Raw genomic sequence first — 23,453 nt, forward strand, 5'->3', positions numbered from 1 at the left:
ACACACACGAGGGGAAACGGAAAACAAAATTCGAATTTAACGAGTAACGGAACCTGACTTTCGTAAAGCCTGGAATGGGCAACTAATTACGCTAACAGACGGAAACACTACGTTACACAGTGCTGTCCTCCTCCACGGATTGGCGGGTTGGGGGCGCCGACGGCCAAAACGGCGCTGGCGGGTGGCGTTCCGCCCCAGGACCCGTGCTGCGGCTGCGGCTGCTGCTGGGCCGTTCGTGGATCTTCGTGTGGGCCCGCAGGTTCGAGAGTTGCGTAAAGGCTTTCGGGCAGCGCTGGCACCGGAACGGGCGCTCGCCGGTGTGCGAGCGGCGGTGCCGATTCAGATCCTCTTTCGAGCGGAACAGGTTCGCGCAGAACTCGCAGCTGAAGGTCCTCTCGGCAGCGATCGGGTGGGTGCGCAGATGGTGCCGCAAAGCTTCCGCCTGTGCAAAGGTGTTCGGACACTTGTCACACTTAAAACGGTTCGCTCGGATGTGCAGCTTCGCGTGAACCTTCAGGTTGCGATTGTATTTAAAGGTCTTACCACAAATATCACAGCTGTACGGGCGCTCGGCGCTGACGGCGACGATGTGTCCCGATTCTGTCCCGACCGGTGACGATAGTGACGGTTCCGGGCCGGTGTCGCGTACGGCCGCCGCGTCTTTGGCAGTGGCAGTGGCAGCGACGGCAGCAGCAGCAGCAGCCTTCGAAGCGAGCACCTTCACCAGCGGCGGCACCTTGAAGTGCAGCTTCCGGTGCTTGATCAGCGAAGGATACTGCGAGTAACCCTTGAAGCACACGTCGCACCGATAGCGACGCCCCGAGGTGGCCTTACCGTGGTGGCCACCTACAGCGGCCCCACCACCACCACCACCACCGACGCCGTTGCTCTTTCGGTCCATGTGGCCCAGCAACATCTGTTGCAGTTCGAGCGGCGCCCTCAGCGCAATCTCGTAGCGCAACAGGTCGGACAGGGCTTCCGAGAGGCTCGGTGGTGTGGAGTCAGTCAGCGCCGTCGTCGCCATCGTCGTACCCGTCGTGGTGGTGACCGGGGGTGTGGTGGCCAGTACCGGACTGGGCGAGCCCTGGGTCGACTCGGACGGCGCCGATTCGCCGGTACACTTGGGCCGGTGCACCTCGAGCACTTTCTGCGATCGGAACGTCCGATCGCACCGGTCGCACTTGAAGACCACGGTCGGCTTGAGGTGTGTCTTCCGGTGCGACAACAGATTCGCCTTCTGGGCGAACCCCTTCGAGCAGATATCGCACGTGTACGGCTTTTCGCCCGTGTGCACGCGCACGTGCCGCTTCCAGTCCTCCTTGTTCTTAAAGCTTTTCGGGCACATCTCGCACTTGAACATCTTCTCGACGATGCCCTCGCTGTGGGACTGCAGGTGCGACAGGAGGTTTCCCTCCTTGGCGAACGATTTCGAGCAGAGCGTGCACCGGAACTTGTCCTTCAAGCACTTGGCACTGTGCGCCGTCAGGTTGTCCAGCACGGTAAAGCTCTTCAGACACAAATGGCACTTGTACGGTTTGACCTGTTGTAAAAGGGACCGAAACGAAAGCGCGATCAGTTGGTCCTTGGGAACGCAAGGGACGTTGCTTGGGCTGTCGGAACCTACTTTGGAGTGCGTTTTCCGGTGGGATCGCAGATTGGAGAGCTGCGAGAAGCCGCGGTTGCAGATTTCACACTTGTGCGGCCGTTCGCCGGTGTGGATGCGCATATGTAACCGAAGCTGTACGTTGTACTTGAACGATTTCGAACAGATGTCGCAACTGTAACTCTTCTCGTTCGTGTGCGTTTCCAGGTGGTTCAGCAAGTTGCCCCGGTTGACGAACACTTTGGCACACTTCGGGCACGCGTACGACTGCTTACCACCGCCATCCGTGCCGCTGATCCCGACACTGGCGGCGCCGCCACCGCCGCCACCCGAAGAAGGAACCGAGGGTTGATGGTTCAAATGCGTGTGACTGTGCACGAGCAGATGGTGGTGTATTTTGAACGATTTCGGGCACACCTCGCACACGTACCGCCCGCCATCATCCTCCTCCTCGCCCTCGGCATCATCCTCCAGGGTGTCCTCCTCTTCCCCGTCGTCATCGCCCGACGCAGCCTCACTGCCCGGGAGCCGGTTCCGGTTCAGCGTCGTCCGGCAGCCGTCTTCCAGCGGGTCCCCGCAGCCAAACTCCGATCGGTCCAGTTCCTCATCCGGCGGTTCCTGTTTGTGCCCGGGTGCCTGGTGCCCGTGGGTGGCCGCGGCCGTCGCTGCCGCCACCAGCGCACAGTTCAGCTCCATCGGTAGCACTCCCAGACACTGCGCGAGCTTCGCCGGCGGTGGTGGCGTGTCTTCTGGTTCCATTTTGATCATCGGTACGCTGCCAGCCGGGCCGCCACAGCTTCCGGCCAGGTCGAACGCGGCCAGGGCGTTGCGCAGAAACTCATCGTTCGCTATGCAGCGCTCCCGGAAGCGCACGTACTCGTCCAGCTTGTTGGCGCACAGCTTGCAGATGAACATCGGCAGATTGCGCTCGTAAAGTATCTGTGGAGTAGCCGGAAATTAACCGTCCGTTCCGCCCGGGCTTCCGCCGTATTCCGGGGTGCCTCGTACCTGAATCGAGGTGCAGTCGTAGATTTTTTTCGTCAGCAAAATGTTCGGGAACAGATTCGCGTAGAACAGTGGTTCCATGTGCGCCTCATTCTTGAGACACAGGCGGCAAATGTCGTTGTTGCTGTTGCCGTACCTTTGCCTCGCAAAGCTGAAATTTACAGTCCACATTTACGAAAGTTCCGAAAAAATCGATTTTCTTATCATTAAGGTGGGGGAGCAGCGAAAAGAATTAATCTCAGTGTTGTTATGGCGCCCGGGGGGGTCATTATGCCGCCGTTCCAGGGCATCCATCTTTGATTTTTTCAGCGTCTTTAGGACATTCGCCAAGAGCAAAAAGTACCGCCCACCACCGTCCGGGAAAAGGACTCCACAGAAAATGAGATGCCACGCGCGCGGTCTCTGTCTCGGCCGCCGCGGCCGAGTGCCAGATGAGAACGAACGGGACGACAAGCAATTATCTCTGCGAAACGACCACTTATTGCTGGTCTGGTGGCCTGCGGCCTGAGCCTGAGTTGGGTGGCACACACTTACATCTTATTTTTATTGATCGATAAATCTTCTGCCATGTTGTGAGTTCTTGTGTCGTCCTTCTCGTCCCTCGTGGCCCGCCTGGTTATTCGCTGGCTCGCGGGTCCCGGGTTTTGCTTACAGAGTGGCCACTCTAGGCGCTGCCAATACCATCAACATTGAACTGCAGACGGCACTACTCTGTCCGCCCTGTCGCGTAGTCGCAAGGGCCCCCCGCAACGACAAACAACAGGAACAGCAGTTATCCATTCACCACATTCCATTGGGGGGCATTTCCATTTCGCATCACAACACCACACAACAACCGACAACACTGTCCACAGCAAGGATAAACAAACAATAAAAAGCACAAGTTGCCGCTAACGCTGTCTATCCGTCCTGTGTGTGCCCAAACACGTTCACAGAACGCACGCAAATGGTATTAAGAATGAATGAATTTTCCCATTTTCCCCCCAAAAATCAGGAGAAAGGTTGGAGAGAACTTGGTCGTCGGCAATTTCTCTCTCTCGCGGAGGACCTTTTTGATGGTTCCGGTTCGGTGATTCTTCGCACGCTATCCGGAGTCCTGGCACGTGCTCCCACTCCGTGGAGAGAAAGTTCTCCCATGTTCCCATGTTGAATACTCTCTTTCAGAACAGTGGCCAATGTTTACGCTACGATGAAACATTAGGCTGGGGGCCACACGAAGCGTAAAACTAATTTATAATGTGAAACCGTTTATGCTTCGTGTGGCAGAATATAAAAAAGTTTATACCGAAATGTCAAACGTGTTCACATTCGTCTTTTTGGCCCGAGAAAATAGAAATCGAATAGATAACTTGATTTCTGAATAATTTTTTCTGTTTTTTAGATTTGGTTGCTGTACCAGCAAATAAGACCTTACATTATCCTCTGTTTGTGAACAAACCGTTTGCAAACAGTGTTTACGCTTGTTCTTTCGTGTCCGCTGAGGCATAAACGTTTTAACATTACAGATTAATGTCAAATCGAGTTTTTACGTACAGGCTTCCCGGTGACGTATTCGATCAGCTTCTCTTCCCGCTTCCCGTTGGATACATGTCAAAACATGCACCAGCTGAATTTGGTTCAAATTGCTTGATTTTAAACATTCACCAGAATATTTCCCCTTTCCAAAACACTCCCGCTTACAGAATTTGGTTCGACTTGTCCGAAAACAACCCGAATTATACGGGTTTTTGTTGTTAAGGGCCGTTTACACGTTGCGATATGTCGCTGCAATGCCTTGTATCGATTAATCGCAGCGATATATCGCAGCCAAGGTGGAGCGTCTACACGCCACGATGTATCGTTGCGATTTGCAATCGCAGATCTCGGTGTCATGGAAACAGCCATGGAAGAAACACTGTGTTTGTCTGCCTTTGGATTGTGCGTTTCGGTTACAAAGCAAAAAATAGAACGTACCAAGAGTACTAATCGGTCACGGTGGTCAAGGGAATGGCTTTTAAAGCGAGGCAATTATTCTCACGTTAAACTTTTGCTTTAAAAACATTCAAAACAACATGCCAAACCGCCATCAACACACGCACACATGTCTATCCACCGTCAGCACACGCACACATGTATGGAGATTGGACCGAAATTGATGCTCGGCGCATTCAATTTTTTTGATCTGCCAATCTGGTCGTATACAAGCAATTTGTTCCTTTTTTGCTGTCTACACGTAGCGATATATCGTGGCAATTGGTTTCATACAAGGGATTGCTGCGATATATCGCAACGTGTAAACGGCCCCTTTACGTTTGTATGGGAGCCCTCCTACCCGGAGGAGTGGGACACTCAGGAAATTTTGTAATGCGCGAAAAAGATGTCAATCGCTTGGTGCTCGGTCGGTAGCTAGCTCGGTCGGTCGGTCGGTAGCTCGGTAGCTAGCTTTTAGAGTATCGGCACCACAAACACCATGCAAAATTTCAGCGGCCTAGCTCGAGTTTTCGCCTTTTTCGGGCAAAAACATTAAAATGTACCGAATTTTTTCTACGTTGACCTCCATTGTTAACACCCTGTAGCTCACAAACGAATGGAACAAACAAAAAACAATGGAAACATTTTTGTAAGTGTAAAGTATCAGCTTTAAAACAAGCCTAAACTGGAAACTGTACGATCGATACTTCACGAGATATCGATCACTAAAGGCATCTACCGTGAAAATAATGGATTTCTTTTTAGACTACATAATATTTACTTCTCCAGCCAGATGTTCTTTCATTTTTTTCGTCCCCACTATGTGATATTTGCATTGTGTGTGGTTTATTTAGTGGGGGTCCGTGTCCATTTACTGCCCGATGTTGTAGGATTATTTTACCGCGGTTAATGACTCGAACGCACTCGTCGGTGTACTAATTACTCTCAAATTGAACAACGCCCGTACCAGTTCAGCGCATAGTGAACACAACTTTTTATTCGCCAAATTGAGCATTTACAAAAGATCTGTGAATAAATAATACTTCGTGTTTTTGTATAATCTACTGTGCGTACGATTTTGGTCCGGAACATTACAAGCCCTTAACGGAACATTGGCGACCACCAGCCAACGACATCGGCCTTAGCTCCGGAAAGGCTCTCAGGCCTGACGGCATCCCCAATGCGGCTGGACTTTTTAAGGACTGTTAAATTTATTAATTTGATTCAGGTTGTTGTTTGTGAATACGCATATGATTAGATAAGATAGATTTCACATGAAACGCTTTGTCACAGACTTTACACTGGAATGGCTTCTCACCGGTGTGCGTGCGGATGTGATTCTTTAGATGAATTAACTGTGCGAATTTTCGTGGACACTTAGGACATGATGGTGTTGATCCTTGTTGTGAATTCTAGTGTGCGCAACCAAATTTTGTTTCGAATGGAACGCTTTGCCACAGACTTACATTGGAATGGCTTCTCACCGGTGTGCGTCCTTATGTGATTCTCTAGTTGAATTAACTGTGCGAACTTTTTGGACACTGCGGACATTGATGTTGTTGATCCTTGTTGTGAATTCTTGTGTGCTTTGTCAGATTAAATTTCGAATGAAACGCTTTGTCACAGATTTTACACTGGAATGGCTTCTCACCGGTGTGCGTCCTTATGTGATTCTTTAGTTGAGTTAACTGTGCGAACTTTTGTGGACACTTAGGACACTGATGGTGTTGATCCTTGTTGTGAATTCTTGTGTGCTGTGCCAGATGTATGTTTCGAATGGAACGCTTTGTCACAGATTTTACACTGGAATGGCTTCTCACCGGTGTGCGTCCTTATGTGATTCTTTAGTTGAATTAACTGTGCGAACTTTTGTGGACACTTAGGACACTGATGGTGTTGATCCTTGTTGTGAATTTTAGAATGGCTGTGAACAAGTTGTTTTTCGAATGAAACGCTTTGTCACAGATTTTACACTGGAATGGCTTCTCACCGGTGTGAGTGCGGAGATTAAAAAGCACAAGTTGCCGCTAACGCTGTCTATCCGTCCTGTGTGTGCCCAAACACGTTCACAGAACGCACGCAAATGGTATTAAGAATGAATGAATTTTCCCATTTTCCCCCCAAAAATCAGGAGAAAGGTTGGAGAGAACTTGGTCGTCGGCAATTTCTCTCTCTCGCGGAGGACCTTTTTGATGGTTCCGGTTCGGTGATTCTTCGCACGCTATCCGGAGTCCTGGCACGTGCTCCCACTCCGTGGAGAGAAAGTTCTCCCATGTTCCCATGTTGAATACTCTCTTTCAGAACAGTGGCCAATGTTTACGCTACGATGAAACATTAGGCTGGGGGCCACACGAAGCGTAAAACTAATTTATAATGTGAAACCGTTTATGCTTCGTGTGGCAGAATATAAAAAAGTTTATACCGAAATGTCAAACGTGTTCACATTCGTCTTTTTGGCCCGAGAAAATAGAAATCGAATAGATAACTTGATTTCTGAATAATTTTTTCTGTTTTTTAGATTTGGTTGCTGTACCAGCAAATAAGACCTTACATTATCCTCTGTTTGTGAACAAACCGTTTGCAAACAGTGTTTACGCTTGTTCTTTCGTGTCCGCTGAGGCATAAACGTTTTAACATTACAGATTAATGTCAAATCGAGTTTTTACGTACAGGCTTCCCGGTGACGTATTCGATCAGCTTCTCTTCCCGCTTCCCGTTGGATACATGTCAAAACATGCACCAGCTGAATTTGGTTCAAATTGCTTGATTTTAAACATTCACCAGAATATTTCCCCTTTCCAAAACACTCCCGCTTACAGAATTTGGTTCGACTTGTCCGAAAACAACCCGAATTATACGGGTTTTTGTTGTTAAGGGCCGTTTACACGTTGCGATATATCGCTGCAATGCCTTGTATCGATTAATCGTAGCGATATATCGCAGCCAAGGTGGAGCGTCTACACGCCACGATGTATCGTTGCGATTTGCAATCGCAGATCTCGGTGTCATGGAAACAGCCATGGAAGAAACACTGTGTTTGTCTGCCTTTGGATTGTGCGTTTCGGTTACAAAGCAAAAAATAGAACGTACCAAGAGTACTAATCGGTCACGGTGGTCAAGGGAATGGCTTTTAAAGCGAAGCCATTATTCTCACGTTAAACTTTTGCTTTAAAAACATTCAAAACAACATGTCAAACCGCCATCAACACACGCACACATGTCTATCCACCGTCAGCACACGCACACATGTATGGAGATTGGACCGAAATTGATGCTCGGCGCATTCAATTTTTTTGATCTGCCAATCTGGTCGTATACAAGCAATTTGTTCCTTTTTTGCTGTCTACACGTAGCGATATATCGTGGCAATTGGTTTCATACAAGGGATTGCTGCGATATATCGCAACGTGTAAACGGCCCTTTACGTTTGTATGGGAGCCCTCCTACCCGGAGGAGTGGGACACTCAGGAAATTTTGTAATGCGCGAAAAAGATGTCAATCGCTTGGTGCTCGGTCGGTAGCTAGCTCGGTCGGTCGGTCGGTAGCTCGGTAGCTAGCTTTTAGAGTATCGGCACCACAAACACCATGCAAAATTTCAGCGGCCTAGCTCGAGTTTTCGCCTTTTTCGGGCAAAAACATTAAAATGTACCGAATTTTTTCTACGTTGACCTCCATTGTTAACACCCTGTAGCTCACAAACGAATGGAACAAACAAAAAACAATGGAAACATTTTTGTAAGTGTAAAGTATCAGCTTTAAAACAAGCCTAAACTGGAAACTGTACGATCGATACTTCACGAGATATCGATCACTAAAGGCATCTACCGTGAAAATAATGGATTTCTTTTTAGACTACATAATATTTACTTCTCCAGCCAGATGTTCTTTCATTTTTTTCGTCCCCACTATGTGATATTTGCATTGTGTGTGGTTTATTTAGTGGGGGTCCGTGTCCATTTACTGCCCGATGTTGTAGGATTATTTTACCGCGGTTAATGACTCGAACGCACTCGTCGGTGTACTAATTACTCTCAAATTGAACAACGCCCGTACCAGTTCAGCGCATAGTGAACACAACTTTTTATTCGCCAAATTGAGCATTTACAAAAGATCTGTGAATAAATAATACTTCGTGTTTTTGTATAATCTACTGTGCGTACGATTTTGGTCCGGAACATTACAAGCCCTTAACGGAACATTGGCGACCACCAGCCAACGACATCGGCCTTAGCTCCGGAAAGGCTCTCAGGCCTGACGGCATCCCCAATGCGGCTGGACTTTTTAAGGACTGTTAAATTTATTAATTTGATTCAGGTTGTTGTTTGTGAATACGCATATGATTAGATAAGATAGATTTCACATGAAACGCTTTGTCACAGACTTTACACTGGAATGGCTTCCCACCTGTGTGCGTGCGGATGTGATTCTTTAGATGAATTAACTGTGCGTATTTTCGTGGACACTTAGGACAATGATGGTGTTGATCCTTGTTGTGAATTCTAGTGTGCGCAACCAAATTTTGTTTCGAATGGAACGCTTTGCCACAGACTTCACATTGGAATGGCTTCTCACCAGTGTGCGTCCTTATGTGATTCTCTAGTTGAATTAACTGTGCGAACTTTTTTGGACACTGCGGACATTGATGTTGCTGATCCTTGTTGTGAATTCTTGTGTGCTTTGTCAGATTAAATTTCGCATGAAATGCTTTGTCACAGATTTTACACTGGAATGGCTTCTCACCGGTGTGCGTCCTTATGTGATTCTTTAGTTGAGTTAACTGTGCGAACTTTTGTGGACACTTAGGACACTGATGGTGTTGATCCTTGTTGTGAATTCTTGTGTGCTGTACCAGATGTTGTTTCGAATGGAACGCTTTGTCACAGATTTTACACTGGAATGGCTTCTCACCGGTGTGCGTCCTTATGTGATTCTTTAGTTGAATTAACTGTGCGAACTTTTGTGGACACTTAGGACACTGATGGTGTTGATCCTTGTTGTGAATTTTAGAATGGGTGAACAAGTTGTTTTTCGAATGAAACGCTTTGTCACAGATTTTACACTGGAATGGCTTCTCACCGGTGTGAGTGCGGAGATGAATCATCAGCTTGTTTGCGTTCGGGTAAGTGGAGGAACAATGAGGGCACTGGTGTTTATATTTGATTCTATGGACATCAGTAGTAACTTTCGGAACATAGTTGGTCGACCCTTGAAGCTCTGCTACAGTGACATCTTGTTGAGGACTTTTGTGTTCATTCGATGGCAATAATTGCTGCTCGTCAACTGTCGAGACAGATGGGTGACAAGGATATCCTGAATCCTCCTCAGGATCCATTTGACTCAATGCAAGGCCTTCGGCGCCATGTGTGACACAAGAATTGTTTTGATCCGAAATTAATACAGGGTCGTCAGGACTCGTAATGGTCTTTTCTGACATAGAATCGTCTCCTTCAACCTTACAGTTGAAATTGGAAGGATCCGTCTTGAACTCATGTTTCATATCTGCATCCGATAATTGTAGTTGTTGTTCATCGTCCATTGGTTCACGTTTCAAAATTGCTTCCAGCGATTCTTCCTCCGCCTCAAACAAATCGTCATTATGATAATAATCGTATGTGCTACTTATCAGTTGTGAATTAGAAACCGTTCGACTCGATTGATAATCCTCTTCAGAATCTTCTGCGACGGCCTCAGTTTTCACCGACACCGATTCTACGCCATCGGTTTGGTGTATGTCGTCCGGATGTTCTGCAGCGGTCAAAGGGGTTGTGTCCAACACTTCGCGAAATCGTTCGACTTTTTCATTCTTTAGGATGGATAGGCAGCGAAACTTATCAAAAGAATCCAACCGTGATTTGCAAGCCGAACACAAATAAGATGGAAATTTGGCCGATATGTTCATCTGTAAAAGGATTCGGTGTATATAAATGTCGTTTTATAAAAGCAAGAGAACATTCTATTTAAGAAGGACATATTACCTCAACATCTGTGTAGGCAAGTATTTTTTGCAAAAGATATGCGCCTCGTTCATCGGAAGTAATCGGCTGCAAAGCGCCATCAGCCGACAGGCACATTCGACATATAGGCGAGATTCTAGAAAGAAATGCGCTATGATACATATTGACTCTTGTTTACCGTTAACTTACTCGTCTGAAAGTGAAACTTTAGAACGCTTCGAAGTCCTTCTCATTTCGACTCCAACCGTTTATTACAGAAGAATAGAAGAATGTAAAATTGTCCGTGTTCTGATCGTCGACTACACAAAGTCTTTTGTCCACGTTTGACAGCTTCTATGCGGTACAGGAGCAAAATGGCGGCAGTTCTGGGGTGCTGTGAGTTGCTAATTGCTGTCAATTTGTTAATTCGAACGAAATCGTTCTCAACGGATTGGTAAAATTTATTGGTTTTGGCTAGCTGTTTTTGGCGTGCGTCGCCACGCCACGCCATGTCATCCTCATTTTTCGATTATCCGGCGTTCCAGAGAATCTGACTTCCTGGTGACGTACCCGATCGGCTTCCCTTTTCGCTTCCCGTTGCCAAAACACGCACCAGCTGAATGTGGCTCAAATTGCTTGAAAATTCCCCGAGTTCTGCTGAAGTTTAAGAAAATATTTTTTTGAAGAAGTAGCGGTACACACAAACAGACACATTAATTTTTTAATATATATTTTTATATTCCATTTTTAAATATATCTGCGCTGCCACACGGTGCATAACAGCAGATATAACAGCCTCATATAACAATTTTGACGGTATAGCGACCAGGCGTCAAAAGCGTTGTGGCTCAGCAGACCCTATAACACGACGTTATACAGGGCGCAACCCACAGCGTTATACAGCGCGCATACCAGATTTGACACTATTTTACGTGTTACGTGTTATAGTTATGCACCGTGTGGCACCGCAGTATAGAATAAGAAGATAGAAGATAGAAGAAGGACTTATCTCATTCCACTTTACCGCCATCTACAGTGCCGAATACGAACTATATTGACACTTGAGGCATAATATTTTGTTGCGCGTATTTGGTGGGTTTCGCGCCATCGCCCGATTTCGGTGAACGAAAAGGGTGGATAAACGGTGGGTTTCGCGCTCAAAATCTCTCGAACGATATTAACAAGAACAAGTGATTAGATCGCAGAATTCTAACTTTCAAATTTCTAAAGACCCATAGGAATCTAACACATCCAATAATGAACGCCGAATCGAGCCCGTCCGTGTGTCGTTGTTGTTCGACCGCACTCAGAGAAAGCACCGACCCGTCCATAGATCTGCTTAAATGTCCCGAAATTAATCGAATGCTTAAACAACTGTACCCTTCCAAGGTAGGCGCGATAAGGCTGACAACCCAATACGATATGCTAACTCCGTTAATCCATCTCGCATTTGGCAGGATGTTCCAGGCGACGAACACAAGCTGATCTGCATGGCGTGCTACCTGAATGCATTGGGTCATAGTAACTTCGTTGCGGAATATCGACAAAAACGGAAAACTTTCCGCATGAACCAGCTGGTGCTATACTCCCAGACATGTCCGTCTCCACCGCCACCTCTTGCCCAAACCCTGGTTGCGGACGACGACAACAAAAGTGATGATGGCGATGAGAACGCCAACACTGAGGAAATTTCGCCACAAATATCGGTTGAGAGCTCGGAGAACTTTCTCGGTTTTTCGGACCCAAACGACGTCCCGGACAACGAGGAACAGCCTACAACAGTAGAAGAGCCATCCAATGACGAAGTGGTCGCATCAGATCGTGCGTCGACTTCAACGAATGCCAAAAATGGTCCACCAATAATGGAACTACGACCGGTGTTGGTGGACTGCTTGAAAACACCAATGTATCTGGAATCTCTTGCACCGGTCACCGTTACCGTCGATCCGGCGCATCCAAAGATCACGCGATATCTTTGCGGTAAATGTTTTGCCATTTTCGATCACCTGACTGGCCTGAGGGTACACGAGAAACATAACCGTTGCCACCTATCCTGCCGCTACTGCCTGACCCGATTGCGGGAGGGCAAAAAACATCGATGTGAACCGCAGGAAAAGTACGCACCGGTCCTACCGCTGGTGCGCGGCAATAGAAACCGCCGTCGGCGCTCTGAGGCCGCGGTCGATTTGACATCGTTTGACGAATCGACGGACCCCGATGACTCTTCGGACAGCGATGAAATGTAAAATGACACGTACATGACTGATTTGCTTAGTAAAACAACTTTACTCTCGTATCTTCGTGCTTTCCTTAACACCTATCACCGTTCGCCTTAAAACATACGCAGCAGCACTTGTCCCAGTTACTTCTCCAGTGGCGCATAGTTAAGCAGCTTTTCGATAAGATCCACATGGCCCAGCAGCATCCGGCGGCAGCAGTACCGTTTCAGTCCCAGTGCGTCCAGGGCATCACTACAGGGGGGAAAGTTAGAGCTTGCTGCCTTCTTTTTGGCCCTGTTCATATATTTCCGCTTACCCTTCGGTGTATTCGGCTTGCAGGAGGCCCAGATAGGCTTCCCACTTGTTGCCAATTACCTTGCCACAGGTAAAACAGCGCACCGGAATAATCATATCAAGTGGTTGGTGTGATTAACGAATCGCGTGGCGTCGACAAAAATTTGCAGCGTGCGGCCTACTGCGAAACTGCGAAAATAAACAATGCACGTTCAGTTTGACAGTCACTTTGGCGCCAGTGTTGCCAGCAAAACATTTTCGCAAACATTCACAACCCCAAAAAGTCAGTTTGGTTCCCGGGGGTTTTATAACATTTCATTGTTTTATTAGTTTTTAATCGCTTTCGTTGTGTTTCCCTTCATCGGTGTGCTTGTTGCTACACGTTCCATAACGTTCGATAATACATGTTTGCTGCGCGGACAGTGGTGTGTGTCCGTGTAAGCTAATACCAACGTCGTGTCCGAACTGTAGAGAATCCCCCGCCGGGGAATCGTTTTATTGTTCTAAATGTTTTTGATTTTATTAAAATTAAACTTGAAAGTTATTCTCGGTTAATGGGGTTTGCCTGGTGTCCTTATATCGCTCATGTCTAATTATCCCACTCGCAGAAGGCTGAGAAGTCTCGACCCCCTTTCGCTTGCGCCCGGGCGCCTCACTGGTTAATAGGTTCGTTAAATGGTGGTTATCGACGGCACAGAACAATTCTCGCGCTCTTCTTTACTTTATCTTTATCCGTTTGCCTAATATCTTGCAATCAACTCATGCTTTATGTCTAACAATTATGCGCTAAAAGTAATAAAAATAAATATCTTTCCTGCTCTAGGCATTGGCTTCGCTAACACCATCACGCGGCCATCACAACAGTATCTCGTGCGTTCGCTTCACTCCCTAGTTCCCGCCAAACTATTTGCAGCACCCGTGCCTCTATCGGTTTTTGCTAAGAAAACGTCCCTATGGCAACCGAACGTAACATGCGGATTGCGTGTGCGTGTGTGTTAGGACCATCGGGGTACCGTGGAGTATCTGGCACCCAAAATGGCCCCGTAACAAGCATCGAATCGCAACAACTTAAACACAGAAAACTGACGAATCGCGAAGCTTAGAGCCTTAACAAAAAGCAGTGCCCGGCGGGCACGTTAAAACAAGATCCGTTCGATGACGATCTCGTCGATCGCACACGGCAGCACCGAAAGAGGAAGCAAATTGGTGTAGAGGCGATCGTGAATGGTGTTAGGAGCGTTCGTACTCCGTCGTTTACTGTTTAGCATCGTCGATCGGCTGCTGCTGCTGACTAGAGTTGGACGACGAGTGAGAGATTGACGTGTTCGAAGCGGACTTATCGGCGGCGTGCTGCTCGAGGCCGTTCATGCCAGCCTGGGGCGGATCTATTCCGTTAGCGGTGGCCTCGTTCCGGCCGGTAATGGAGCTGGAGCTGCCAACGGGTGCCGCCGCCTCCAGGGCCCCTGCTTCGGCCTTTTGCTCCAGCACCCCGATGCAGGTGGTTATGCTTCTGATTGCCGCCTTTCGGGACGACTTAATCTGCGGTTGATCGCCTACGTCGATCGAGTCCAGCTTTAGCAGATTCTGGGTCAACATCTCGTCCAGGTAGATGTACGTCTTGTCCTTTTTGCCCTCCTTGCTGCCCTTAAACTTTTCGACCAGATCGAAAATGGCCGTCACATCTTGCTGGATTCTCGAAATCTTACTGGTCGGATCATTAACCGGAGGCGGCGGCTTCGGACGGCTGTCGGGCTGATCGTAGCCCGTCATAGGTGGCTGTGGTGCCGGTGGTGCCGCCTGCTGCGGCTCCGAATGGTATGCTGGCGGCGCCGGCTGCGGCTGCGGCTGCTGCTGCTGGGGATGCCTCTGGGGCGGAAACTGTTGGTGGTAGGTGGTGGACGGTTGTTGCGGTTGTTTGCTATGGTGGTGGTGGGCCTGGCTCGCACCAGCCGCCGTCGGTGGCGACGGTGTTTGCCTAGGAATCGAAGACCCGCGAGGCACGTTCGTGTTCATGTGGGGCACGTGGCTGGCCATGTCCGGAAACGGGGACGTCCGGCTGGCACCGGGCGATGGCTCACGCTTGAAGAACGGGGTGCTGAAAGCCGATCGCACCGGTATATCGCGATCCCGATCGAAGATTGAGTTCTGCTTGAACAAATCGTCCGGCAACGAACTGTCACCCCCCGCGGATGGATGCGGCGGCACGTGTGCGTGTGATGATGGTTGGGCGGACGGGTGCGCCGACGATGGCTGCGACTTCGGACTCGTATTCAGCAGCGGCTCCGAACGGCCCTCGACATAGATGGGAATGTGCCGCACTTGGGGCTGCTGCTGTGAGGACGACTCCTGCTGCGACGACATTCTGACGTTCGACTGCAACTTGTAACGCAACGAAAAGCCCCACAATTAACACCCCGTTTCTAACTCACCGGAGTACACACACGCACTCACACACACACACAGAGAAAAGGACAGTCTTGGGTGTTTCTTACGCGAAATGGAACAATCCTTCCGAGGTTCCGGTGGTGCAATGAGCAACCTTCGGTCTGCGCTGTGCGTTAGAAATCCTCTCTCTCTCACACCGCCTCCGTTCGCCTCCGCCACCTTCAGCACTCACGGGCACAGGCCGATTTGTTCTAGAACTTCTTGGAACTTTCCACACCGTTCGCGAGACTGCCGTGGTCCGACCTGGGTCTCGAGGGTCCTTCCGCGGGCTGTGTTACGACGGCCGATCGCGTTTCGCACCAACTTTCACGAGCGCCGACTTGGTTGGAAGTGCGAAAATCAATTTTTCTCTCCAGTTTTCCCCAGCTGCACCAAGTACCAAGTTGGCCGTGTTTTTCGCCTTTTTGCGGAGAGAAGCTTTTGACAGCTAGCTGACGATTTGTTGACTTGCGACGATGACTAAAAGGCCTCTGCACACTGAATGCGTAACTTAACGAGCGGAGTGTAACTTAGCGAGCACCGCGTAGAAAACGTGTTGTCTTGCGTGGGATTGTATGGGGCACTTCACATCGGTTGTCGAACTTCACTGATGATTTGATTTTCTTCAATTTCTCAATGCTTCAATTCTTTTTTTTCTTCAATTTTTTGATGATTTGATTTTTTACAGATTATTTGTGTTCATATTTACAAGTTCAAAAAACAGAGTGAGTTTTGGTGCGATAATTAAAATAGTTGCATGATGAGCTTGTGTTTGTATTACAACTCGCCAACCACTGGGAAAGGTCCTTAGAGGTTACACTACGCTCGTTAAGTTACGCAGTCAGTGTGCAGAGACTTTTAATTGTGACACAGGGTGCCCAGTGGTGTGCGTTTCACTCGCCCGGGTTCGAGGCTCGCACGCCATCGAAACGACGAAATGGAGCTGTTCAATTAACAGTTTAGGGATTGAGCAAGACAAGTGAGTTATACATATGAATGTGCGGTGCCGTATTTCGGCGGCAGATTGATTCCGCCACCGGTAGCTCCCGGTAGCTACTGACGGGACGGGTACGACTGACAACAACCACTAGGGTCGCCCTGACCAAGAATGTGACCCAAAAAACACAGATCCCAAACGCCTAGAACGATTGACAGAAACGGGTTTGAGAAAAGAGTAGTGAAAATCGGGTGCAATGTTTACCGCGTTTGGCCGTGCACTGCTTTTGGCCCTTCCGCGCGCGGCATATGGTGCCGCCAATCCCATTTTAGTCCGGCCGGGTGTGCGGCAATAGTGTGTGCAAGGTGCTCCGTCCGCAGGTTCTTCCATGCGGATCGTCCGTGCGAAAGGGTCCCGAAGCAGCACCCCGAAGGAATATTTGTCACAGGACGACGCGCGGCGGCACAGGCATCCGGGTTCGATTGTTACGAGTTCTGCTGGCCGTTTAAGGCCACTGTTGTGCTGGGTGCGCGCGCGTCTGTATTTGTGGCCTGTCATTGTGCATTGGCCGCCGCAAGACAAGAGTGTTTGAATCAATAAAACATTAACCCATTCACAACCCTTCGACGGATATTCCGGTCCGGTTGCGATCCGGTTCCATGCTTGTTGTGCTTCTTTGATCGGCCCGCCCGTGTCCCTGTGTGTGTGGGTGAGCGGACACACGCAACGTGCAACGTTGGTGTTAGTTAAAAGCGATTCTTATTGTACATTGGATGCGTATTACAAAGCGCGTGTTCTTAACCCTCTCGGGCGCCACTGAATGAGTGCTTTGTGACGAAGGAGCCGAAGCCGAAGCAAAGCGGAGCTCGAAAGAACATCACAGCCACCCGGAAGGAACAATGGAAGCTAAGCACCACATTCCGCGCGGCCTCACGCATGGGACCTGCTGCTGATGGTTATTTCTTTCGCTCGTCGCAAAATCGCACCCGAATCCTACTCTTCAAAGGATCCACCAATCGGTGGGTGTATCCGGGGCCAACGGCCATGTTTCCGTAACCCGTTCCCGAGGACGGTTTGTGGCGACGGAGGCGCGTTGTGTTTTCAAGTGCGGGCGCGCACACACATTGAACAGAGTGTCTCCGTGTATTGGGTGCGCAACACGACCACACTAAATCGGCGTTCGGTTGTGTCCGCGTTTGATCAGTCGACGGTCGGTCGGGATGCGCTCCGGAAGGACACACACGGGTGAACGGGTGTGCGGTTACTTTGTTACTTCCGCCGTTTGTTGGCATTGTTTACCGAACGGATGCGGCTAGACAGTGAGCGCACGACGACGACGACGATCGCCGCGAGTGTCAGGTGTAACGGAGTGATTTAAGAAACAAACAAGATCACCGGTGTGCGGCATCGCAACACACTAATCGGTGTTGGCCGGACCCGGGTGGAACTTTTACACAAAGGATACGGTCGCTTAGCTACACAGCAGCCGCCGCCGCCGCTTCGAAACAATGTCTCGCAGCAGTCAACGCTTGCTTAAACGCAAATCCCTTGTCCCGTAAGTATAGTGTCGCCAGGATGGATGTATCGTAATCGTCCGACCCGTTTTTACTTACAGTAGGCCTCCGTCTCATAGCAACACAATAGCGCGCGATGGCCGAGAGAGTCGTCACGTTTCCGGTCAAGAGTGGTGCGGTTTTCTTCTTTGCTGTGTTTCTGTCGAGCGGCGCAGCACGGCAAACAGAAGAGGACACGCGGGTGGGGGGAATAACAAGAACGGGTTCAAAAACAACGCGTTGGTGTTGGCCGGTGTAAAGTGTGCGTAATACGAGCGACGCGGCACCGCACCGCACGAAGAGACCACAAAAGAGTATCCTCGCGTGCGTGTGTGTGAGTGCATTGTTTCGTCCGCCCTCAACCCGGTCCGCTCTATTATTGCGCACCTTTTCGTCTGCGATGCTTTTCTCGCTCTCGCGCCAGTTCTTCAATGGCCCCCCGGTGAGTGGGGGCTCTGTCAATGGGAAGTGTACTATGTGTATACTTTCTACACGCGACCGGCGTCTCGTGTCCGCTGCGCATATGATGTGTGTGTGTGTGTGTGTGCGGTTGATCGGCGGCCGTCTCTGGAGAGCATAATTGACCTTGCCGCGCGCGCACGGCGGTGGCTTTGTGTCGCGAGCGAAGTACCGCCGATCGCCGCACACTAACTAGGCTCCGGTGTATTAGTGTGCGCAAGGCTGACGTGATTGTGTTTACGTTTTCTGCTGGTTACTCATTCGTATACCTCCTGCGATCAAGCACATGCGCCTTCAGCGCAGCGTCAAAGCAACCTTTATTACCCGGCGGTGGCTCCATTGTTGAAGCTCATGAGTTTAATTGTCTTTTTATGCCTTCTTTACGCCATGTCCAGCGATTCGCGCAACCTATGCCGCCTGTGTCTGTCGAAGGAACGGAAGCTAACACGATTTTTCTCCAGCGAGCATGGGATCGACAACGATCTACTGCGGAAGATCTACGACTGCACGACGGTGGAGGTAAATAGTGATGATCTCCATGCTTTTGTCTTTCACAAATCACATTAACATTCCCTCGCTTCCAGGTGGATCATTTTGATGTGTTTCCAGTGGCCATCTGTTCGCTTTGCGAGCAGCAGCTCAGCGATTGGTACCGGTTCCGGGAAAAGTGTGTCGAAAATGATACCATTCTGCACAATCTGTTCGGCATGGAGCGGAGTCGCAAAGCGGCGCATCGGGACATCGGTCGGTTCTCGGTCGGTGATAAACTGAACCCGCCGGCAGAACCAACACTGCAGTACGCCAGTGAAATCGACGAGGAAGATGGCGAAGTACGCAGCGAGCAACCCAATGGGCCGGCGATCGTCGTCGCGCCAGTCGACGAAACGGAACCATCATCCACCACACAGACGACGGTTCCCGAAACTCCCGAATCGATGGTGAGCATTGCCTTGACTCAACTGTCGACGCTCGGTGTGCGTCCTCGTAAGGATCCGGACGACCCGGAGCCCGTAACCTCGACACCTTCTTCCTCGATGGGCATGATTCGTGTGGCCAAAAATCTGCTCGCCAGCCAGCAGCACCAGCTTCACCAGCTGCAGCAGCTGCAGCAGCTGCAGCAGCAGCAGCAGCAGCAGCAGCAGCAGCAACAGCAGCAACAGCAGCAACATCAGCAGCAGCAGAACGAAGGAACAACAACCCTGCATGGTATTATGCCTCCAATGGCGCTCGATCATGTGCGGCACCTTTCGGCACACAAACTGATGGGTCTGTCGGTGCAACTGGAAGACGGTCGCTTCCAGTGTATGGTGTGCAAGCGCACGTTCCGCAACGCTTACACCCTGAAGCGCCATCTGAAGCTCCACACGGAGGAGAACCTGTACGAGTGCGAGTACTGTGGGAAGCGGTTCAACGATCGGTCCAACTGGAAGATCCACCAGCGGGCCCACACCGGGGACAACCTGTACAACTGCCTGGTTTGCCTGAAGAGCTTCATATCGCCCTCGACGCTCAAGTACCATCGGCGGGCCCACCGGAAGCTGCGATCGTTCGATTGTCGCGTTTGCCAGGAATCGTTCATCGAGTACGAGGAGCTCGAGGCCCATATGCGTGATGCGCACCGGGGTGTCGCGCTGGAAGACCTGCAGATGGACGAACCGCTGCTCGATGCGGCCAATTTCGTCAAGATTGAGCTCGAAGACGAGGAGCAGCAGCAGCAGCAGCAGCAGCAGCTGGGCACGACGCAGGAACCGCGGAACACTGCCGACAGTAGCGGTCTACTCGTGACCGGAAGTGACATCGAAGAGGGTGACGAAGGTGAAGAGGAGAGCGGCCACGGGAGGAGAGACGGAGAGTGTCGCCTAGTGGGGGAGTCCAGTGAGGAGGCCCAAAGGCATCCACCGCATCACCCACATCCACTTCCGGAACCCGGTGACGAGCAGATGATACTGGATGGATCGCGGCGGGAACCGTTGGCCACGGAAACTGCTGCCGACATACCGATCCCGGTGCAGCCACCGGTGGACATCAAACAGGAGCTTCCCGACGGCGTAAAGCAGGAACCGTTCGATGAAGACATGATCGTGACCGATCCTCGCGAGCTACTAATGATGGAGGAAGCTTCGGAGGGCCAAGAGGAGGAAAAAGAGGTAAGGTAGTGTTTGCCTGCCGAGTAGTCGATTCTAATTCCCCTCGTCCCCATTGCAGTCCAACCGAGGCACCGTAATACTGTTCCGGTGTGATTACTGCATGCAGATATTCCACTTTCTCGATGACCTCAACGCCCACATGGAGCTGCACAACGGTGCGAACGGGTCCAATCAGAACGGTGGTGGTGTCGTGCTCGGGTCGGCCGCTGCCATCCCGCAGCATCAGGCGCAGACGGTGGCCCCCGATGGGCGACCACCTTCGCTGCTGAAACCACTGATGCTTCGGAATGTCGGCACAAGTGAACACGGCAGTTCCTCGATGGTCACTGGCGTCACTGGCGCAACTCGGCTGCACCCGATGCACGGCAACATGCAGATCGTGTATCACTCCACGCAGGCGGACATACGACCGGCGCCGGCACCGGCGACCAATCGAACCCCCGATTGTCCGCAGCCACTGTTGTTTCTGTCACCGACAGCAAACGGAGCCGGTGGGTTGAAACGGCGCCACTCGTTCGAACCGGATGTGGCCGATCTGATGAACGTGACGCCCCCGGAGCACCAGTGCACCAAGTGTTCGAAGCGGTTCCGCACCGAGGAGCTGCTGCGCGTGCACGAAGCGACCCACGAGAACGACGCGCTGGTCAATCGGGTCCGCAGCTGCCGGATTTGCAACAAGGTGTTCAAGTGTGAGCTCAATTTGCAGGCGCACATGCGCAAACACAACACAACGCACCACACACTCAAGATCAAGTTCTCCGGCTCGAGCGGGGACGATGACCAGCACCCCGAAGGTAGCGGTGGCGCCGGTGGTGGCCCTGGCGATGGTGCCCGCAGTGGCAGCGAATCCGCTTCTTCCTCTAGCGCCGGAGAAAATGAAGGCGGTTCGAAAGAGGATCGGCAACCGGCGGCCGAAGCGGCCGATGGTGGTGCGTCTTCGGAATCGCTCGGCGACAGTGAAGGCGAACTGGGACTTACATCCTCCGAATCGTCCTCCGGCAATGGATCGCTAGGGGCGGTGGCGGCTGCGGTGGCCGCAGCAGGACGGAAAGGCCCGGTGCGAAAGTGTGAAATTTGTGCCATCAGCTTCGACGATGCGACGTACCTCGAGCAGCACGTGCTGAGCCACTTTGCGCGCAACGAGGCGGTCTCGTTCATCCCGTCCGCCGACCGGCCGTTCAAGTGTACCGAGTGCCACAAGCGGTTCAAGAGAAAAGACTATCTGCTCATCCACATCCGGACGCACACGGGCGAACGGCGCTACAAGTGTGACCTCTGCTCGAGCGCCTTCGTGCACCCGTCCAACCTGATCACGCACCGGAAGCTGCACTCGAACGAGCGGCCCCACAAGTGCGACCTGTGCAAGGCCACCTTCAAGCTGTACGCTGGCCTGAAGATCCATCGGAGGCGCTGTGTGATGAAAAACTTGTCCGATAGCTTCTCCTTCGGCGACGACGGTGCAGCGTCGAGCGCGGAAACTGATCCAAACGCAGCAGCCGGAACGTCAGTGCGTCTGGTCCAATCGGCGGGCCGACTCTCACTGTAGTCCTCTCACCCCGTGGGGTGTCACATCTCTCTATTGTAACTGTAAATATTTTTGCGCCGGACGCGCCCCCGGACGGGAAACATGACGTGACGTTTCGCCCGGACAGGCGGCTGGCATCCTCCTAAGCTAGAGGTTCCTACACTGCGCACTGTGAGTGGCAAAAGCGGAAGATGATAAGTCTGATTAATTAGCTTGTCCTCGGTAGGTGGTCGGCTGAGGCTTAGAACCACGGTCACTTCCTTTTTGCGCTTTTATTTCTCTTTTGGTTTCGTATAGCGCCATTGGCTGCCATCACAGCGATCCCAGTCTCTTGTTTGATAAGAAATCCTCGCCCACCAAGTGAGTTATATTCATGTGCCGTAGTAGATAGTCGAATCCGATAGCAAACCCGCGTTTTGTATTCGTATCAGGTATTATTGGTTAAGCGAAACAAAATTGTCCAAACCTTGTCTAATGCCCCTGTAGAGGACCCCTAGCGACGTAGATAATAGTATATATCATATAGTATAACTAGGTATTTTGCAGCGTGAACCCACGCTAAGTAGAGTAAAACTATGTTTTCCTTTCCTCCCCCGTCGTCATTGGCAATACGTCAGTCAACAACCGGTGTGACCTCTCGTCTCCGTGTAGACTCTTCCCACCTGGGAGATTCCGGCGTAGGTTTTAAGGGGACATTTCCTGTCTGTTTCGATTAATTTTCTTTCGAGGCCATCATATTTCTGCACACACACTCACACACGCATATACATAGAATTACGATGCATTTTCTTTACGAATGTACACGCTTAGGACTCCAAGATGGGGTAGAGCCATGAACGAGTACACTAACCTTTCAGCCGGTTCGGGCAGAAAGAATTCGGCCAACACTGGGGAGATGTTTGGTGATGTTTCGAAAACATGTACACCTCCTCCGGTGTTCGCTGGCGATCGCTTCGTGCGATCGCGTGCACAAAGCAAGAAGAGAATGTACAACAAACACAATACAAAATAGAAGAAAACAGCGAGAGTTGTAGTCGGTGAACGAAAGCAACAAATCTTAAATGAAGTTAAGTATTAAGTAAACAGGGAGCGGCCAGAGCAGAGGGATGCACGATGCCTGCCAGAGTAGCCCTTTGCTGCGGGCCCTCGACTTATGGAAGTTTGAAATTACTTACGCGAATCTACAAAAATGCCATAGGAAGGAAGCGATGAAAGAATCGAATAAAGATGTAAACTATACGCGCGCTGTGTGTGTTATTTTGCTCACAGAAAAGTCCCCAAAATGAAATATCACCAACGATCAAAAATCACCAACGTTCAAAATCACGTTACGGAGCGTTACGGAGCGTGACATAGCAGTAACGCATGACAATGTTTACACGCCGGTCTCTCGCTCACTCAATC

The 23,453-nt window shown here is 50.4% G+C and overlaps 6 protein-coding genes across 7 annotated transcripts; 2 read left to right on the plus strand and 4 right to left on the minus strand.

Annotated features, from left to right (window-relative positions):
- Positions 1-107: 107 nt before the first annotated feature.
- On the minus strand, positions 108-3,177 carry LOC128278437 (zinc finger protein 45-like). Its single transcript, XM_053017166.1, has 5 exons — positions 3,143-3,177; positions 2,612-2,759; positions 1,625-2,542; positions 544-1,540; positions 108-442 (listed from the first exon to the last, which is right to left on the minus strand). The coding sequence occupies exons 1-5, from the start codon at positions 3,175-3,177 to the stop codon at positions 108-110; spliced, it is 2,433 nt and encodes an 810-aa protein (XP_052873126.1).
- Positions 3,178-5,772: 2,595 nt separating this feature from the next.
- On the minus strand, positions 5,773-9,919 carry LOC128278438 (zinc finger protein 121-like). The gene is made up of 3 exons (XM_053017167.1): positions 9,908-9,919; positions 9,408-9,548; positions 5,773-5,856 (listed from the first exon to the last, which is right to left on the minus strand). Exons 1-3 carry the CDS (start codon positions 9,917-9,919, stop codon positions 5,773-5,775), a joined length of 237 nt encoding a protein of 78 aa, XP_052873127.1.
- A 1,645-nt stretch (positions 9,920-11,564) lies between these two features.
- Positions 11,565-12,776, plus strand: LOC128268614 (uncharacterized). The gene is made up of 3 exons (XM_053005748.1): positions 11,565-11,635; positions 11,722-11,880; positions 11,949-12,776. Exons 2-3 carry the CDS (start codon positions 11,749-11,751, stop codon positions 12,735-12,737), a joined length of 921 nt encoding a protein of 306 aa, XP_052861708.1. The 5' UTR covers positions 11,565-11,635; positions 11,722-11,748; the 3' UTR covers positions 12,738-12,776.
- Positions 12,761-13,182, minus strand: LOC128268619 (DNA-directed RNA polymerases I, II, and III subunit RPABC5). Its single transcript, XM_053005752.1, has 2 exons — positions 13,027-13,182; positions 12,761-12,962 (listed from the first exon to the last, which is right to left on the minus strand). Exons 1-2 carry the CDS (start codon positions 13,119-13,121, stop codon positions 12,854-12,856), a joined length of 204 nt encoding a protein of 67 aa, XP_052861712.1. The 5' UTR covers positions 13,122-13,182; the 3' UTR covers positions 12,761-12,853.
- A 164-nt stretch (positions 13,183-13,346) lies between these two features.
- Positions 13,347-15,841, minus strand: LOC128268612 (BAG domain-containing protein Samui). 2 transcript variants are annotated; one of them, XM_053005746.1, is made up of 2 exons: positions 15,497-15,841; positions 13,347-15,377 (listed from the first exon to the last, which is right to left on the minus strand). In XM_053005746.1, exon 2 carries the CDS (start codon positions 15,363-15,365, stop codon positions 14,259-14,261), a length of 1,107 nt encoding a protein of 368 aa, XP_052861706.1. In that variant the 5' UTR covers positions 15,366-15,377; positions 15,497-15,841; the 3' UTR covers positions 13,347-14,258. The 2 variants fall into 2 exon arrangements, with proteins under 2 accessions (XP_052861706.1, XP_052861705.1); XM_053005745.1 differs by having other exon boundaries at positions 13,347-15,383.
- Positions 15,842-17,873: 2,032 nt separating this feature from the next.
- LOC128278439 (zinc finger protein 628-like) lies at positions 17,874-22,070 on the plus strand. Its single transcript, XM_053017168.1, has 5 exons — positions 17,874-17,920; positions 18,773-18,896; positions 18,962-19,387; positions 19,592-20,524; positions 20,583-22,070. The coding sequence occupies exons 1-5, from the start codon at positions 17,874-17,876 to the stop codon at positions 22,068-22,070; spliced, it is 3,018 nt and encodes a 1,005-aa protein (XP_052873128.1).
- Positions 22,071-23,453: the final 1,383 nt, after the last annotated feature.

Source organism: Anopheles cruzii, chromosome 2 (genome assembly GCF_943734635.1).
Source record: "Anopheles cruzii chromosome 2, idAnoCruzAS_RS32_06, whole genome shotgun sequence".
NCBI lineage: Eukaryota > Metazoa > Arthropoda > Insecta > Diptera > Culicidae > Anopheles > Anopheles cruzii.